Here is a 20,212-nt window from a genome sequence, read left to right on the forward strand (position 1 = left end):
CTTATTGATTCATGAAATAATAGATTTTATGGACGATTTCACACTATCACAACACTGGATTTATTGTACTTTATTATAGATATAGGCATAAATAATATGTTTCAAAGCTTTTTTTTTTTTGAGTTAGAAATGACGCTTTATTGTAGGTCAAAGTACACACTCAAGAGTGAGCACAGGCAGATTCAGAGGAGAATTACTCAAAGTTGTTTTTTACATGTTAAATCTTGTGACCTGTACTTAGTTGTGTGCCCATTTAATGTTAAATCCGTTGTCTCTTCTGGTCTCTGTTTCACTCATTAGAGTTTTAATGCAAGGAAAAAAGCTTCATGACTGGAGATGTTGTATAATGTGAAAAGGTATAATGTGAGGTGCGTGAGTTCACCTGTGAGAGGGGATGGTGATAGAAAGGAACTTACAAGCACTACCCTAAGCTAGACACCAATCTGGGTGCTTCATAGAGACATCACCTTCAATGTTGACAACAGTTGTGGGAAGGCAGCATTATTTCTTCTCTTTACTGTTGAGGCTCAGGAAAGCTTAGTAATTTGTCAAAGTGCACTTGTGCTGCTTGGGTCTATTAGGAAGCAAGATGGCGTTAGCATGTAGTATATTTATTCGGAAGTGCTCCTGGGAGGATCACCTTGATGGTGAAAGCCTCAGCTGACTCCATGGAGCTCTGTGACTGGAAAGGCCCTTCATAGAGTTGTCCTGAGTTGGGGTGAGGAGGCTGGGCCTTTAGACCCCTATGTTGATCAGTCCTTGGATACAGGCTCCCTGGGGAGGAGACATAACTTTGGATTAGGTACTTTTCTTCAACTGAGGCAGTCCCCAAAGAGGACTGAGATATGTACAATGTCTACCACAGTCAACCAGCTATCCCTATCTCTGTACTCTTCCTGACCCCACACCCATTCACAGGAGTGCATAGCACCTTCTTAAATTCTTTTTTTTTTTTAAGATTTGTTTATTTATTTATACAAGCACTGGGTACAGTCAGAAGCGCAGGAGGGTGAGAGATTTCACCAGAGCCAGAAGGGGGAACAGAACAGGCAGACTGATGAAATACACTGCTGAGGGGAGAAGCGGGAGCGGCAGGAGAGGTCTGTCGCGCCATGTGGGACCCTCGCCAGTGACCAGGGATCGAACCAGCACTGCAGAGGCTGCTGGCAGCTTCACAGCCCAGCGCTCAACCGCTGCACCACCAGGGGAGGCCCCTTCTTAAATTCTTAAAGGGTTGGGGGTCAGTACCTTTAAGAGAATAAGTTAAAGAAATGCAACTGCTTTTGAGAGTAATGCTTTGGACTTAATCTTCTACAGACATTCCCCCACTTAATTTGGGGTTCTTCAAAAGCAATACAAAGTATATAATGATGTACTTCATAGTTTTGCTTTTCTTTAGAGACTGGCGATCCAAGTTGAAATATTTCAAGGGCAGGACATGGTGATGTTGCTTGTCAGTATTTCCTGAAATCTCCCAATAGTTTGGCTTATGTGTTTCCCAAGGCTGAGCCGTTCCTGTTCAGCGCTTATTTTTGTTTTCACTTTTTTGCACCCTCATCCCTTCTTCCCTCGTCTCTTAACCTCCCTACCTTCCTGGCACATAGTAACCCCTTCTCTCCAAGCCCAGATCCCTGAGTATTTAAAATAAAACTATTAAATGTATTATTCCAAAATTATAGCTAGCATCATGTATCCAGAGCGAGCTGGGGAAATAAAATATAAATTTTTGTTGTAGCCAATTTTGTGCTCATAATTGAGGATTGAGTGGATTAAGGCAGATTTTCCATCAGCAGGTTACAAGAAACAACATGTCTTGCAAGAAAAAATCCCCCCAGCTTTTTGTATGCATTGTTTTTCTGTGATTTTATTTTACTTATTTGCAACAGTGTCTGTGCATTATTTATATTTATATGTCTCAGGAGTCAACACACCGTCATCATTGAGCTTCTATAGTTAAATATTTGAAAGCATGCCATTTGTTTCCTTGGTTTTAATCTATAGGTCAGGAAAGTAGGAAGAGTTTTCCTTCCATCTAAACATTGTCAAACTACAATATAAAATATGAAATTAAGTCCTTAGAAACTCAGTGTATCTTAGAAATTAAAGGGACCTCTTTCCTAGTGTCTGAACTCTTCCCCCTTTGCTAATGAGAACCTGAGACAGCAGAGAGAAAATGTGATGTGCCGAAGGCCATCTGACTGTTCATAAGAGCCTGGACCCCACTAACTGGCTTTTGGGTTCCTACTCCCAATCTCTCTCATTGCCTCAGAACTGCCTCCAGCAAAGAATGGGAGAAAATGCTTTTAGGAAAAGTGAAGCAGATTCATAAGAAATTGAACAGACCAGGTGCACAGATGAGATATACCCAATCTTTCTCGTAGGACAGGGTTTTCAAATTAGGAACCAGAGGACTAGATCCATTAGAGCAGTGCAGAGGAAGACTCTCCCCTCAGGCCTCGTTCTGGCAGCTTGTCTCCATGGCTCACAGCAGCAAAACTGCTGTGCTTCTGGCCTGCTCTTTGAGTGCTCCCTCAACAATGAGGCTCAGAATCACAGGTGGGGGTAGATCTCAGAGACTTTGGTGTGAAGTCATTCTTTACCTTCCCAGTTTGTCTGGGTGGAGATGGAAGTCCTTCTCTTGGAAACATGAAGAAAAGGTCATCCCTGGCAGCAAATGCTGGCCCGTCATTCTTTGCACACATATTTGTTCCCTTGCTTGAGAGGGGAATTCACTCCTACTCATCTTTGTCTTGCGCATAGGGCCTCGTGGAGGACCTGTGACCTTTTGGTGTGATTTAATGTGTGTGTGTGTGTGTGTGTGTGTGTGAGAGAGAGAGAGAGAGAGAGAGAGAGAGAGAAACAGAGAGAAATTTCTGTTTTAAATCTGCTCACTCCTGTTGGATCACATAGGCCTGACTTGTGAAAGTAGAATGCATCGATTCTCTCAGAGAGCGCTAGAAGAGATACGTGTGATTAGTCCAGTCTCAACATGCAGATGAGATTGCTCTTCAGAGTAGGGAGCTGGGTGGCCCTTGACCACTACGAGCCAGGCAGATCCCAAAGCTGTAGCTCTAGTGCCTTCTACCCTTCCTTTTCCCACCTCTGCAGGTCCTTTAATAAACCCATTCAGCTATCATTTCACATCCTGGAATAAGGTGACAACCTTCCTGCCATATTCCTTAGGGAAAACCCGCTTCCCTTTGCTACTCTTAACAATCACCTACGAATATTCTGAACATTATTAAAGGTGTTTTCAAGCAGATGCAGGTGGGAATTTATCTGTGATGAACACAATTTAATTTCAGTGTGCAATTAGGTGCGCTGTTGGTTTATTTGCATAGGAAAGGCAATCCTGTCAAGTTTTGCATTTATGATGGGCCTGCTCCTTGTCAAACAGAAGAATGTGGCGGTGTCAATTTTTTCACGGCTGTCGGGAGGCAGAAATGCAGTTGGCATTTTAAAATGCGAGGTGGTGCTGGGTTCTTGACCTGTGACTCAGAAGAAGGCGTTCTTCTTTCTCTGGGCTTTATTCAGTGTGCTGACAAATTTTCAGTGCCAAGTGTGGAATTTGTATCTAAAGTATGTGTTTCCTCCCCTCAGGGCGCTGTTGTTGGGCCTGGCTTGTAACCATAACTTGAAGGGAGTCTCTCTGGATCTCAGCAACTGTGAGGTAAGAACACCTTCAGACCACACGCTAGAATAGATAAATCGCCTGAAGATTGCTTTGCCTTTTTCCTGGAAAAAGTGTGATAATGCATTTCCAGAGGGTATAAATGAAGAGAAAAGCACACATTACAGAAGTTTCAGATGTTCTGTATTTCACAAGTTTTATCTACAGCCAGCCATGGAACACCATTCATAAAGCATTCAAGTGTGTTTACGGCTTTCTCCCCCACTTCCACTCCCATTCCTGGTGCCAGTTGCTTAAGTATTTTATGATGAAGCCTTGAGAGAGAAAGCTATAAACTAGCTTCGCCATTCAAAACGTGGCTCATACAGCATTCTCTGCAGGGGACAAATGAGTACAGCCTAATTTGGATCCAGGAGTGTGAAAGGGAATGGCTGTCTTATCATTAATTTTGCTTTTGAATATCTTGATTTAAAACAGGAAATTTAAGAGGCTTCTCAGTGTCATAGCAGTTCCTGTCAAAAAACACTCAGAGAAGAATTAAGACTCAATACTCCTACATTTTAGAGGGGACGTGAACTTTTACTATCTTCAAACTTGGTTTGTATGGAGATGAGTAAGAAAAGACCAGGATACAAACCCCATGGCCTTTTCAGAGCCTGACTTCACCCAACAAGTCAAATGGGGTGTCTTCTCAGGATGGGAAGTGAAAATCTCTTCATTTCTATTCCTGGGACTTAAGGACACACTTCCTATGTTCCTCTTTTCCCAACAGCTTCCCCCTCTTTAGGGATCTAACTCAGGTGCAATCTCCTCTATACCTGCCTCACGCCCTGAGGGTTCCACCTGAGTTTGGCCAGGACTGTGCAGTCCTGGATGAATTAGTGCCTAGTGCTGACTCTCATTGTCTGCACCTGCAAAGTGAGGTATTTCAACGCCTCTGCTAATGGGTTGTTACAAGATTTAAAGGAGTTTTTTGAAAAGTGCTTCTTGGGGCTTCCCTGGAGGCACAAGGAGTTAAGTCACAGCACTATGAAGCTATACACAGCCACTGCAGCATGAGTTCAATCACTGGCCAGGGAGCTACCCACAGGTGCAGCGGACCTCTCCTGTCTTGCCCGCTGCTTCCCTCAGCAGTGTATTTCAGTACATCTGCCTGTTCTGCTCCCCACTCTGTCTCTGTTGAATCTTCTCACCCATTGTATCTATGGCCTGCACTCCAGCTCTTGTGTGTATAAACAAATAAATCTTTTTTAAAAAAAGTGCTTCTTACAGGGTCTGCTCCCTACAAAACTTGTTTGCTCTTGTTACTGGCTATCCATCTGTCTTTCTAAGTCAAATTTCTTCCAACTCCTTCAGTCCTCTATGACCTTGTTCTTTTCTCTTGGTTTAGTACTTAATGATTGTGACATGCATTTGCCTTGCACAGTTATTAAATTGCCCCTTGTATGCTTTCCCAGATAGGTTGTGAACTTTCTCCAGGGCAGTGTCTGTGTCTTACTTCATTTTGTATTTCCCTGAGCTCCTAACAAGATGCTGAGCACTAGGCCAACACTAAATATTAGATTAACACTTTCTGTCTCTGAAAAGTCTAGACATTGGCCCATCTGAAACCATGCCATATAAATTGTTAGTACAGGAATTGTAAAATTGATTTTGAGTTGGGATCAGCACCAGCTATGTGTGATTTACTAGTCTTTTTTGGGGCGGGGGATGAGGATTGAAAATCAAACCATATTATTGAAGGACTTTGGGGGAGGATTAAAGGGAAGGGGGAAAATGAGATTAATGTGGTTGGGATCTCCCTAGCTTTACAGGCACTGAAACAAAACATTGTTAGTCTTTTATTTAGAAAAACTCCCCCCACAAAAAAACCCTAAAAACCTAACCCTACATTATGAAATTTTCATATAAATAAGTGGTCTTTTGTTTATAAAGAGAGTCCACAAAAATATAAGCCACCTCTGATAATATGATTTTTTTTTTTTTACCAGCACTTTATTAAGGGGGAGTGCATACAATAGTAAAAGCTTTCTTTTCTGGTTGGGGGGGTGGAGATGAAGAACAGGAATCAGGATTCTACTTATTCTATCAAAAAAAAAAAAAATGTTGGCATAAACGTGTTTGCTCCATTAGACCAAACTACTGAATTAGCAATGACCCATATGTGGTTTTACAATTGTGATTAAATTTCATGACTGCTACCAATTTCATTTATGTCTTTGATCAAAACGAGAATGGACATACGTGATCATGTACTTCCATACTTATAGATGAAGAAACTAAGTTCTAAAGAAGCTGAAATAATCAAGCTCTAATTGTAGAGTCAAAATGAAAGTACGCTCTCTTGACTGTTGTTAATATTAAGTATCATTAGACATTTTCTTCACAAATAAGTTGAAAGGGACTGTATACCCAAAGGACACTATGTTACATTGTCATATAGCATTCTTTTTTTTCTTTAAAGATTTATTTATTTATTTACACAAGCACTGGGTATAGTCAGAAGCACAGGAGGGTGAGAGAATTCACCAGAGCCAGAGCGGGGAGCAGAACAGGCAGACTGATGAAGTACACTGCTGAGGGGAGCAGCGGGCGCAGCAGGAGAGAGGTCTTTGCGCCATGTGGGACCCTCGCCCGTGGCCTGGGTTCAAACTGGCGCTGCAGAGGCTGACGGGCAGCTTCGCAGCCCAGCATGCAACTGCTGCGCCACCAGGGAGGCCCAATCATATAGCATTCTTTAAACTTCTTTGCAATCCTCCTGGGAATAACCTTCAAGGGCAGTTGTATTAAGTGAACTATATAAAAATCAACATTTTTGTAGGTGAAAAACGGCAGGCCGTTGGCATTTTCATATGGCTTAACCCAGAGGCTAGTACTTTTTCCTTTCTCATCTTTACTGTTAAACTAGGACTCCAAATCAAATAAATGATTGATCACTGATGGTAGGATTGGTCATTACTATTCAAATAATTCCAGCTTCACTTTGTCCGTTCATTTATGGATTACCTAATTAAAATGATTGTGCTGGAATGGTGATCTTTTTCTTATTTCCATGTTCTCTCACCATCTTATGGCTTGAATCACAGAATGGATGACCACATTTATAGAGTCACATGTTCTATTGCTGCTCATGAAAATTAGTGAAACACAATATTGTTTTTCTAAATTAAAACATTTTTTTCTTTTTTTCTTAGGGTTAGATGTCCAAAATCAACTAGGTCCCACTTTACTCATCTCCATGGTTCAAAAAACTCTCTCCTAAAAACTATTTGGGGATATGTAGAATACAGGGCACTTTGAATAATAACAACTAATCTTTAATTATTTTTGTATTTCAGAGCCTATATAATATTCTCAGAGAAGAGCTTTCACTAACTTGGGAGTTTAAAATTGTTCTTATATGTATTTTTTTTTTTCCTGTTCATTATCTATTTAGCTACAGTAGACACAGCCCTCTCTATCTTTAGCTTTCCAATCAAAACCATGAAGAATTTGTCACTTAACCTTCTCGGATGATCAAATAAATAGCCCATTAGTGTGGCAGGGAATGAAATTTCTCCATGTCACCATACTCATCTGGGGGAGTCATTTCCACAGGGATGATTTACTCAAGATGAGGATCTGCCAAACCTGAGTAGTACCAAGTATCTACGTATAAAACCCAGCTCTATACAAGTTCATCATCCCCTACAGATTTCTGTAATACAATTGTCTACCTAAGCCATCCAAGCAAAAAGCAAATGTGATATACCTTGAAGTCTGTTTTCATGCTTGTCAATAGATCATTTATTTTACTATAAAATAGCTATTAGGCAATAACCAATTTCATAATCAGGTTTGTATAGGTGTTATAGAAAGCAAATGAACACCTTCTCAAGTTGGCGTTTGAACTTATAGGGAAGGGAGAAAAGTAACCTTAAAGTTGGAATTAAAAGTGTCTAGATGAGAAACTTAGAATAACTTTGCTTAATCGGATTATTTTTGTTTTTACCATATGCTAGTTCCTTTACTGTTTATCCTTACCTTTCCTGGCGAGTTATAGTATTTCCTGCTATTTCTGTATTCCCCTAAAAGAGGCATTTCACACAAATTTGAATGAGAGAGGAGATTTAAGCTTCATGCTATTTTTAAAAAGTACCATACAGATATTTATATACTACAGAGTTGCTTTGCTACAACATAAACATCATTGTTATTTGGAAACTTAGTAAAGAATACTGGGATGTATTCTGAGGGCTCAGCTAACAAGTACTGAAAATAACCTTAGACAGATAGATAATAGGTAGGTAGGTAAGTAGGTAGGTAGGTAGGCAGATAGATAGATAGATAGATAGATAGATAGATAGATAGATAGATAGATAGATAGATGGATTGATTCTATACGCAGAGATGAACCTTCTGTATTTCTTTAGATATCCCACACTATTCCTTATTATGTTCCCCATTAATTATGTTAATACTTAACTTTCTTTTCCTTGGTTTTTTAGTACCAAAAAAGTAATTTCTATAGAAAAATGACCCACTCTAGGGAGGCAAAGGGAGTGCTCTTTGGAATCCAAAGGACCTCCTTTGAAATCTGGCTCAGCCACTTGACTTGCTGAGTGACTTCCCTTCTTTCAGCCTTTGTTCTCACCTGTGGGATGGGGATTATCAGCATTTTTTTTTAAGATTTATTTATTTGTACAAGCACTGGGGTACAGGCCAGAGGTGTGGGAGGGTGAGAGACAGATACAGCAGGGAGCAGAACAGTCAGAAGGACCGAAGTACACCGCTGAGGAGAGCAGCAGGCAACACAGGAGAGGTCTGTCACGTCATGTGGGAATCTCCCTGGCTGGCCAGGAATCGAACCGGCGCTGCAGAGGCTGCCAACAGCTTCACAGTGCAGCGCTCAACCCACTGCGCCACCGGGGAGCCTGATTATCATCATCTTTAGGGAGAATATTTGGCACATTCATTGCTCAGCCTGGCATGTGTGCATGTTTATCTGGGAGGAAGAGGATGACTAAAGAGGAGCCTACTTTTGAATGTCAGAAATTGTAACATAGGTCAATATTGGCTTTCTGAACACTTTTATTTGGAGACCTTTTTTCAGGTTATATTTATTTAGGTAAGGTTGATTTACAGCACGTTACATGTCTTTGGGGTATTAATTTATACCTCTACAAATGTATATTATTTTACCACACCCACCACCAAAACCCCAGTAATCCTCCATCAGACCCCACATCCCCTTTGCTGCACCCCACCATACTCCCCTTCAGGTAGCCTCAATCATAGTTTTGCTCTTTTCCCTCCTACTTATACCCCTCCCCCTTGTTTCCTCTCTCCCTCTTCTTCACCAGTTTTGGATGCCTCAGATTTATGAAATAGTCTCTCTTTACCATAGCATTTTTGGGGGTTTACCTTCAAAGCTATTTTAAATCTTTCAAGAAGTATTTGTCTCATCAATTTATAGTCACACTTAATTTTCAACATAAAACAGTATAACCCTCTTTGGCTAGAGGTGCCTGCGATTGGCCTCTGGCTGATCCTAATTCTCTCCTGAAGGGTAAGGACAACATTCATGCAGATGTTCAAAGAAATGTGTGTGAGGCATTGCCCTTAGGGTCAGTTCCAAAAGAGGCATTTCAAAAATGGTTTTCTATGGTGGTGTATGTATTCTCCCCATGTGCCCATCTACCTGAAGGAGAAAAAGAATTTATGTATTCTGGCTTGTGTTTAAAAATCTTACTACTTCATCATTCAAGAGAGGGATTGATAAATGTTGGAACTAAATTCTTCAAGTTTATTCTCCTTCCAAGTGAGAAAGAGAAATCTCTGGTACCCAGAGAAGAGGCAAAGGCTAAACATAGCTGAGGATCCCTTGCAGAGTTCTTTGAGGGACCTTGTTCCTGCCCATTGTTCCAGGCTTCTTTGTAAGGTGCTTTGATGATGAACAGAAAAAAGAGCACAGACAGGAAAAATTTGCAATGAATGGGACTTTGCAGGAGGTGAAATGAAGGAAATCCAGTCAATGTGATAATCATTCAACCAGCTTTGAGGGGGGAGTGTGGCTTTGCTGTGAATGTTTAGCTCTATACCTTACCTATCATTTACCCTACCAGGCCAGGTATGGAATTTCACCTCTGATGGATAAATGAAATGATAAAATACATGCAACTGTTTGCACCTTGGAAAATGACTGTGTGTGTGTTTGTGTGTGTGCGTATAAATATAGATATATGTGAATATATATATGCCTTAATAGTCTATATACATACGTATAGAAAAAGACATCCAGGGCCTCCTGGTGGCATAGGAGGTTGAGCTGTCACAGCCTCTGCAACATGAGTTTGATCACCAGCCGGCCAGGGAGGTGCCCCCATGGCACAGGGGACCTCTCCTGACTCGCCCGCTGTTCCCCTCAGCAGTGTTAAAGAGAGAAAAAGACATCCACACATATAGTCATACATATGTTTATGTTTTTTTAAAAAAGATTTATTTATTTATGCATAGAACTGGTGTACAAACCAGAGGTGGAGGGGGTGAGAGGATTCACCAGGGACAGAACAGGCAGAATTGACTGAAATACACTGCTGAGGGAAGCAGCAGGTGAGACAGGAGAGGTCTGCTGCACCGTGTGGGTAGCTCCCTTGCAGGGTATCGAACTTGTGCTGCAGTGTCTGCGGATAGCTTCATAGGTTGTGTCTCAACCCCTTGTGCCACCAGGGAGGCCCTGTATATCTGTTTTTGATTCTAAATTATCTTTAGGCATCAAACCCTATCAGAATGGGCATTGAAATGGATGTTATCCAACCTTTTTTTATTATTTATTTATTTATTTGGGGGGTCCTTGGAGCAACATATACTATTCACAGTTTCATGTGAGAAAATTTCCCAGGATAAAATTGTTTTGATTAAAAATGGGAAACTTCATAGAAGAAAAGTAATAATTTAGTGTATTTCTTTCCATTAAGTCTTTAGTATTTGCTCTATCTTTTTAAGTGGTAAGTGATCTTGAGGAAGAAAAATCCATTATTGAAAGGTTCTGTCCAGATTTTAGTTTTCTGACTTCTGTTCTCATCATGGATGTCTGAGTATTAGATAGAACTACTCATTTAGGGTGATAAGCAACATGTGAATGTTCCCCCTCCTTGAGTGAGGGGACACTTCTTTCTTGAAAGAAACGTGACTTTATTTTTAACATTTTGAAAAGTATTCAGCGATTCAGTCACATTTACTCATCTTTGATCTTGCTTTCTTTTAAATAATGCTAGTGTGTGGGATCCAAATGAGGGCAATTTAAAAACCAGTTTTACATGCACACATGCAGACACAGTCTCTAATTATGCAAATTCATTTAAAAGGATTTTCATTTACAGTAATGGAAAAGCTTTTACTGTTTGGGGGAATCTTTAGCTTTTGGGGGATTTTAGGCATCTTATAACTGGTGAATTCAGTTGAATGTCCTTGGTAACTGAAGATCTTTTATTTTCTTATTTAAATTGTTTATTTTTGTTTTGGGAGCAAATTGTAGTTAGAAAAGTTTTTTTCTGGCTGTTGTAACATTGTATATTGATAGACTTTTGTGTTTTGATAGACTTCGGTGTCTCTATTCTCATTCTACCTACTGCTGATAACAGTTTCTGTTTTTCTCCTTTGGCTTTCCATAGCTTGGCCACTGTGTAAGTACTATATGAATCAATAAATTAGGATATATTGATATATTTGATTTTTTTAACTATTGGAAAGGATTAGTTTTGTGGGTATTGCTATAAATATAATCAGTAGGAATATTTATAAAATAGCAATATGAAGCGTGTTTCCATATCTGTAAATGGAATAGTTTTACAGTATTACAATAGAAAGGAGAAATTTTCTTGTAGAAATTTTACTTCTGAACAGAAATTACTAGAGCAAATAATGAGTAGAAACGTGTTTATATTTACTCAAAAGCACATTGTCTTCATGTGCTGAGAATCAAATTTGTTTCAAGTGTCTGCCTAAATTATTTCTTGCTTTAACCTTTGATGTCATCTACGTAAATATTCACTTTTTCAAGTATTAACCTCTGGCCTGGGTCATTCTTCCAAACCACTTTGTGGTAAAGAACCTTTTTTTTTTTTTTAATTCCTATCTGTCATGAAATAATATTTTTGGGAAAATATAATGAAAATGAATTACTAGAAAGATTTAAAAGAAGTAAAAACATATACTCCTTCAGTTTTTATTAATAGATGCAAGAGATGGGCGGGAAACATCCCCCCTTCTCCTGTAGTTTTTTCTTGGGCTGGTCGAGTAATCAAAGCAGCATCAGACAGATTAACGGGAGAAAAAGATGAATGTAATTATGAGCATACTGGAAATCTACATAGATTATGAGGATATTGTTTTCAATCAAGGAGACAAGGGTATATATCCTGAGCTAAGGAATGAGATAGGAGCTGTGCCATTAAGGAGGGTGGGGGTGGGGGGGAACTCAGATGACAAAGAGAAGGTGACTCATGACAAAAACCAGATGCTCTGTAAGTACATATTTTCCTGCCATACAGAAAGGTTATTTTCCTGACAGATCATTTCTGGATATAACCTTAAATCTGAATAATAGCCCCAATTTCATTCTCCTAAGTAGTTAGTGTAATGGTAATAGTTGCTCTTGATCCTGATAGGCCTCGATTGTTCCTAACTTGAAATATTGCATATGCCAAAGAGACTCATCTTGGAAGGAATGTTCTAAAATCCTGGGGATTCCTATCCTACAGATGCAGTAGACCTGAAATTATTATTACTAAGTCTTCTAAAATATTTATAGTCAATTTTTGCGTTTAATTTATCACAGATTAGTGGTAAGAACTGGGTATAGTTTTGAGATGGCATGGTCAGATGGGCTCTGAAGGGCTGAGAGCTCCTCAGAGAACAAAGAAGTATAGTGAAATGGACCTGCTCACCCTTTGCCAATAGCCTTACCCAGTGGGTTACATGCTCTTCTCTTGTGGAGCCTATGGGTCCTGATTTCCCTGAAGTATGCAGACAGCTTCCAGGGGATCTCCCTCTATGGCACACTCCTGTTCAGAGTTCACATGTGTTTGTAGACACCTCAGAGTCATCTAGTGTCACCTTAAAAAGTATGAAAGGCTGAATCTGAGCACATAAACTGAAATACTGAATAAAGAGCAATCCAAAGATCTGTGCAAAACTCCGCTTAACATGCAAACTACTAGAGAAATTGGTAAGTTTTGGTTCAGGTACCATATAAATACGGCAACTAGAATAGTGAAGTAAAGACTCTTTAGTTTTTTACCTCAAAACTTGAATAGGTAGAAAGTATTATAAATGGTGTATTATAAATTTATTACAGAAGTTTATATAAATATTAATTTTCCAAAATGAACTACTATGTTTCTTGGTGTGTAATAGGTTCCCAATAAATGATAGTTGCTTTTTTCCTTTATTAGGCAGATAGTAAGTTTACTGTGCAAAGGGGCGAGAGCCTGGGAAATTCTTCATCCTGCATGATGCTTTACACACACAGTAGGAATTTAAATTGTTGCTGATTAGAAAACAAAACAAAATGTTCATGCCTCTGTGAAAGCTGCTTTTGGTTTCATGGAAAGATGAAAAGTATTGGGTTTTCAATGCTTTTCTCTTTGGAATAAGGTAGGTAATAAGACAAGAATTAACCACCTGCCCTTTATAATAATGTTTTAAATTAATCTGGAACTTTCTTTTTTGACTCAGTAAGCTTATACACATCATTTTGTAACCACCTTCAATTATTCACTATCTGCTTTATAATAATGGGACCATGTCTGGAGGATTGTTGAAGTATTTTCTGAAGTGTTTGACATGTAAAGTCAGTCTTTATTGTCTGTGGTTATTTTGTTGCTGCTTGGGTGCAGAGTTCTACCTTGAAATCTATAATAAATGTAATCAAATAAAGTGATCAAATAAATAGTAACTTTCTCATTTATAAAAGGTTTCATTAGATTTTCAAAAGTCACCAATGAAGAAAAATCTTTTGGGTGAAAGACACTGTCTAGCCAGTGGGCCCCCTCGGTGGTCTCTATCTTTAGTTTCTGATTCTTGTCCTAATGATCTTTGTTGGTATGTGGTATGGGAAACAAGAGCAATGACTCATGATTGGCTCTTTTTCATCAATGATGACTTTATTGGAGTGGATACATTTTCACTTTTTTCTTTGGTGCTAGGTTTAAAACTTCTTTCTTATTTTTAATTCTTTGGTTATACCCCAGGTAGGTAGAAACTTGACCTTGTGCTTGATTTGTATTTCTCTAGCTAAGATCGGGAGGTGCTCAAGTATTAGAAGGCTGCATTGCAGAAATCCACAACATCACCAGCCTAGATATCTCCGACAATGGTAAGTCAGACACCTACAAAGAAGAGGAAGAGAAATAATATTCGAAGCAAGTTAGTAAAGGAAAAATAATCATCTCTCCCAATCTAGATAACACATAATAAAAATGTTATTTCACTTTCTGACGACTTGGGACCTTTTCATTTAACAATAGAGTTTCTTTATGGGATAAATCCCCACAAAAGTCTTTCTAAATTGATTCCATGGCTAAAATTGCAAGGTTTATGCAGTAAAAGAAATCAACTTAAATTTTTATATTTTCAGTACATTAATAAAGATCTGAGTGGAACCTTTGCATTCATGGTGATAATGAAATTGAGCTCTTATTTATTATAATAGTATGTGCATGTGTACCTGTTAAATGTGCACAGACTACTGCAGTTAGCTGCACTTATGTAGTTTGTGGAATCTTCTCTCACAAAGTGATGGGGAGAGATGAAAGTTTCTACATTATCCATTCGCAGTCCCTGCTGACTTTGCTTAGCTGCTGATTGTTTAAGAGGTTTATGTAAGTCTTTGTAGAGAATGAGTTTGTCCCTGTGAAATAATAGGACATGTAGAGAGGTCAAAAAAAGGCCTTTGACAAGAAAAGAATAGAATCCCGAGGCCCTTAGGATGATAGTCATACCTGTTTGTCCCTTTTGCTTAATTGTGATTCAGCTGAGAATTCATTTATTCACATGTGTTTTGATTCTCCATTTACTCTGATTCTTTCCAGGTTTAGAGTCTGACCTATCTACCTTAATAGTGTGGCTCAGTAAAAACAAATCAATACAACACCTGGCGTTAGGCAAAAATTTTAATAACATGAAATCCAAGTAAGAGTTTTGAATTTTTTTTATATGACTGATGAAAATAACTAGCCTCCTGAAAGCTTTTTATTTGATTCTACTGTCTGCATCTTTAAAATCTCTTTAGAAATCTGACACCTGTGTTGGACAACTTAGTACAGATGATTCAAGATGAAGAATCAGTGAGTATTAAAACTTTTGTCTAAAATCTTTTGTTTGGGGCCATTCTTGCTACTAATTTCTAGTTAATGCTGATATACTTTAAGATAATTTTATGTATGCGTAAAATGCGTAAAACAGAAAAAAGATTTTCTGTTACTGTTGTTTTTCAAAATAGCTATTCTGAACAATTACAGAATGTATTTAAAATTTTCTCACTCTTCTGATAAACTCGACTAATTAAAGGAAGGTGTAACAAATGATGAAAAGAGGTATAAATCAACTCCTAAGCCCATCTGTTAATAAATCTCTTACTATCTCCTACCTTCAGCTAATACACTAATCGGCAAAGAATGATTTTTTCGGATCCTCTTGACTCTGCGACCTTATATCACGCTGAGAAACATCACATCATCAATTTGAATTTCATCTAGTAATTATGTAGAATTATAAGAGACTAAGAAAGTTGTCCCCTATCTTAAATTGCTTCTTGAACTGTAGTAATCTTTCTCATATTTTTATCTCCTTTAGTTGTTTCAGACCAAGATTTTGTTCAAATAGTCCTAATAATTGCACTTTATAATGCATGAGAAAACTAAAAGAAGATATTTTATAGGCTGGTAGGAAGCCCTCCACCTTTAATACCTTTAACTTAGACTTGGGATATCCCTCCTTTTGTCTCACTAATGCACTTTAAGAGTTTGTCCCTTTCCTGTCTTAGTTCTACCAAACTCAGTATTTATGGTTTCTAAATTAATACAATCATTTTCTAGTCTCATTTGAAGATTCAAATTTTTTCCAAACTCCCTATCAATTTGCAGTCAATCCTATGAAGAATCACATTATTCATATTTTGTGACAGCACCTTTTCTAAGTCATAACGTTAGCGGGCAACCCTAGAAATAAACTAGCAATAAGAGTGATTTATATATTAATTATGTGATATATGTCCCATTTTTAAAAAGTATCGTTTTTCCTTTGGAGTAGTGGCAAATTCTATTATAACTGAAAGCTAACTTTGCTGAGAAGACTTAGGGGCCATGAGAGATGGGGATTGGAATTGTGCCTGGCTGCTTCTTGTCCACATCTCTTGGGGGGCTCTGATTCTATTCTGCTTTGTTGTGTGGATAGAATTTCCAACCTGTGGGTTATAAGTGAAACTCATTATTGTTTAATGAATCCAAGCACTTCTCTTTGTCTTCATTTGCTAGTAAACCCCATATTTTCTTGCTTTTGTATTAGCTTATTAAAATTAGGGGCATAATTAGAATGTAATTTACATGTTCCAGAATTTATGCTGTTGTTTTTACTTACTAAATTTGACTTTACACCACCCTGATTCATTTGAGTTTCTAATTTCCCAGTATTGGCCCAGTTTTAAAAGACTGGGGGAGTTAATATTGCAGAATCATTTAATAGTCATCCCCAAATATTTGTTTCACAGAACACATTTTAGGAAAATTTGCATTTTGTGAAACATGTATTTCTTAATTTCATGTTTTGGTAACTACACGAGAGTCTTCAAACTTTCTAAAATTTTGAAACTCTGTCACTTCAGGATATCTTGATATTTAAAACACACTTAAAAACATACTTGCAGAGGCTAACATTTGCTATGTTGCTATAAATTCTGTCTTATTACAGTAGTGTTCCAGTGTCATACTATACAATGCAAAGCCTTTTATGTTCACAAAAGTCACTGACTTTTTCAGAAAGTGATCACCTTCTGTTCTTTTCCTACTTCTGAGTCGTTAATGTGCAAAGCAATTAAAATGACTTGTGACTATAAACATTCTACCAATCACTTGGCATAATTGAGCTCCTTTTTTTAATTTTACTTTTTTAAAGGTTTTTTGCATATAGAAAGCAATCTCTCTACTTTTTACACATTGCCCTTATGTTTGTAGAGTTTGCTCTTTGACAAGATGGAACAGTGCTCCCAGCATTGCACATTATGTTCAGTTGGAAAACCTGTGTGCCTGTGGGCTCCAGGGGCGTGTTCAGTAATAGATAGAAGTTGTCAGGTTGCTCTACCCATGTTGTGGGTGGTACCTTGAGGTGCCAGTAGAAAAGGAATCCTGCTTTGAAGTCTCCCATCCAAACCTGTGTTGTAACCATTAGAATACAATGTGTTTCTCCTGAGAGTTCCTGTAGCAAGGCAGGAATTCTCATCTTCAACATGTTCAGCTGTGGAAGCAAAGAGTAAGATTTCATATAGTAATGTTACTTGGAACTGTAATAAATCAAGAAGGGATGACCTTATAAATATGCATGCAATTCAGACTGTTCTGTTCGCATTAATGATTCTGCCTATTATTTTTAAGTGTTAACTGGGGTGTATTAAAGTTGGAATATAGTGCTAGAATTGGTGCTTGCTAGCTTGGAGACTTGGCAGTTTTCCAATATTAGGAAGAAGCTGTAATATATCATTTTTGTAGTAGCTGAATAGAGATTATTGAAATGGTGAGAGATGTGATTACAGCTTTTTATTAAAGCAACATTGCATTTGTTTTTGTTTAAAGTGTTAAGTTACCCTGTGTCTGAAGCATTTTTAGTTGTTTTTTTTTTTTTTTTTCCATTTACTTGAGTGTAGGATCTTAAGAAAATTGAAGCAACCTCAGTAAAGCTTCCTGAGTCAAACATCTGCAGGCTCCTTGGCTGAGGTTTTAATTGCTTTTGCACTTACCAAGTCATTTAACTTAAAATTTTGATTCTAATTAACATAATTTTACCCTTTGATTTTACCTTGATGTAGAAAGTTTGGAAAACATGGTTAAATTTGGACACTGAGGACTGTAAGTATAGTCGGTTGGTATTACTATAACCAAAAACATAATGGGGATACTGGAAGCTTGAAATCATCAATGCCATACTTGTGGAGATTAACATGCTCTGTTTACATAAAATGGGAAACAAATACTCGACTAACCTGACAAAAACAGGTTCAATGATGATAAGCTTTCCACAGCCAGGGATGGATAAGCCCCACCCACAATGTTCTCAAGTAGCAAATTGTGTGCATAGTTGAAATAAAGAGGATTTACTGAATAAAAATAAAATCAACAACACCCTTATCCTGCTTCCTACAGGTGTTCAGCAGATGTGCCTGAACAGTTGTTCTTTGGATGTGAGGGTTGAGGGCTTGAATGGGTATAGATACGTTAGGCTTTGAGCATGAGTCACACCGACCATTCAGGCACATTTTGAGAGCCCTACTTCCAGTGGCCACAGCAGAGCCTGGTCATAGATGACCCTGGAAGCTTCTTCCATATCTATCTTCCTGAAATGTTCAAAATGCTTAAAGAATAAGTGTATAGAATTTTTAGCTTGGATGGACCAATATAGAGCATCTCAAGGATGGCCTGAATTCTGATTTTTCAAGCCATACTTGTCCAAGTCCTGAAATGTTCACCACTGGTTAATTCAGTTATGGTTTAAATCAAGACTTGCAAGTTCAAATACTCACACGGCTAGGAAGCCAACATTAACAAGTATAGTGATCTGGGTGTAAGTAAGTAGGGAGCCCGGTTTTTTGTTCGTTTGTTTTTGTCAGATACTATATAGGTCAAGCAAAACTACCTTCAGGCTGAGTGACTATCAGTCTCTGGGCTAAACAGGTTAGTTTGGATCCTATGATAATAAAAGGTCACACATATTTGACATCTCTCTCTCTCTCTCTCTCTCTTTTTTTTTTTTAAGTTGTAGGTGTGTCTTCTTATTGGTACTTATGAAATAAAGCTAAGAGTGGCAATCAAAAAGATCTAGGATAAGCTAATAGGGCTAAGTTTGTGCGGGATTAAGAGTACAAAATCTGGAACCAGACATTCCTGTTCCAGTTCAGCTACTGCGTGGCCCTGGTGGAGGCTTTTAAATCTTTACATTTGAAGATTGGAGATACAATACTAACAATAATTTGGGTTACCCAGTATTGGGGTTCTGGGAGGATTAAATAAATAAATACATGTTAAAAAGCTTAAGCAGTGGATCAGCATACTAAGTGTTTGATTGGTGTTAGCTATGACTAATCTTGACCGACTGGATTTTTATTTTGCATTTGTCCTCTATTACTATTCTAAGATGTCATTTCACCTGGCATAACAATAAAGTGGGTCAAATGGATAGTGTAGCCATACTGAGGCTAATGCATTCATGTGGTATCATAATTTATTTCATCCTACTCTTCACTTTAGAAGAGCTGGCATCCACCACCCTAGGTATCTTCCTAAGACTTCCTTTAGAAGACAGGGGGCTGGTATTCAGTATTAAAACAGTTTCTCCATGTTCGATGCCAAAGGCCCATTTATTTTATGCCAGAACCTTGAAGTCCAATTATCAGTGCTTTTTAGCAAGAAGTTTCAAAAAATCCAGTGCTCTCTGTGGTGGGTACCTCTCCTCTGCGCTCCTCTATGGGATGGTCACTGGAGTGGCAGCTGCCTTGATGAGACTATGTGGTGCTGCTTATTGTCCCCCCACAGCCTCTGCAGTCCTTGTCCCTGGCCGATTCAAAGCTCAAGACTGAAGTCACCATCATAATCAATGCCCTGGGAAGCAACACCTCCCTGACCAAAGTGGACATCAGTGGGAACGGAATGGGGGACATGGGAGCAAAGATGCTCGCCAAAGCGCTGCAGATCAACACCAAGCTCAGGTATACAGTCAGGCATTTGGCCCTTGTTCTGAGGACAGCCTGCAAAGGACTAACCCACAAGGGCCTCCCCTGGTGGCGCAGCGGTTGAGCGCTGGGCTGCGAAGCTGCCCATCGCCTCTGCAGTGCAGGTTCCATCCCTGGCCGCCGGCGAGGGTCCCAAATGGCACACAGACCTCTCCTGCCACGCCCACTGCTTCCCTCAGCAGTGTACTTTGTCAGTCTGCCTGTTCTGCTCCCTGTTCTGGCTCCGGTGAATTCTCTCACCCTCCCGCGCTTCTGACTGTACCCAGTGCTTGTATAAATAAATAAATCTTTTTTAAAAAAAAGACTAACCCACAAGCACTGGGGAGCCACTTTGCCTGAGTGGGGCCTGAGTTTCCCGTGAGGCCAGCTGGGAAGAAGAAACCAGCATTACAGGTCTTCTGTTATAAAATACTGGGGAGAATGTTCCCACATTTGGTCCTAGTGATTCCTTCAAACTGTTCTCTTAAAGATCTCCATTGTGAGGTAAAGCCTGACTGAGAACTGTTGTGATTTCCTCCTTCATGTCAATGTTGACAACTGATCTATATATGGGGAAAAGGCTTTGAGAAGCAGAGAGGAGTTTGTAGTCAGTGCCAAAGGAGCAG

The 20,212-nt window shown here is 38.9% G+C and overlaps 1 protein-coding gene across 8 annotated transcripts in view; it reads left to right on the forward strand.

Moving 5' to 3' along the window:
- CARMIL1 (capping protein regulator and myosin 1 linker 1) overlaps positions 1 to 20,212 on the forward strand; it is a 327,354-nt gene that overhangs the window by 207,811 nt on the left and 99,331 nt on the right. For all 8 annotated transcript variants that reach the window (XM_037521032.2, XM_054698351.1, XM_054698353.1 and 5 more), the window contains exons 17-21: positions 3,601 to 3,670; positions 13,907 to 13,988; positions 14,704 to 14,803; positions 14,904 to 14,958; positions 19,411 to 19,583. In XM_037521032.2, coding sequence (XP_037376929.2) covers positions 3,601 to 3,670; positions 13,907 to 13,988; positions 14,704 to 14,803; positions 14,904 to 14,958; positions 19,411 to 19,583 — 480 coding nt within the window. The remainder of the gene's footprint in view (positions 1 to 3,600; positions 3,671 to 13,906; positions 13,989 to 14,703; positions 14,804 to 14,903; positions 14,959 to 19,410; positions 19,584 to 20,212) is intronic.

This window comes from Talpa occidentalis, unplaced genomic scaffold, assembly GCF_014898055.3.
Source record: "Talpa occidentalis isolate TD23 unplaced genomic scaffold, MPIMG_talOcc4v2.1 talOcc4.2, whole genome shotgun sequence".
NCBI classification, from domain to species: Eukaryota; Metazoa; Chordata; class Mammalia; order Eulipotyphla; family Talpidae; genus Talpa; species Talpa occidentalis.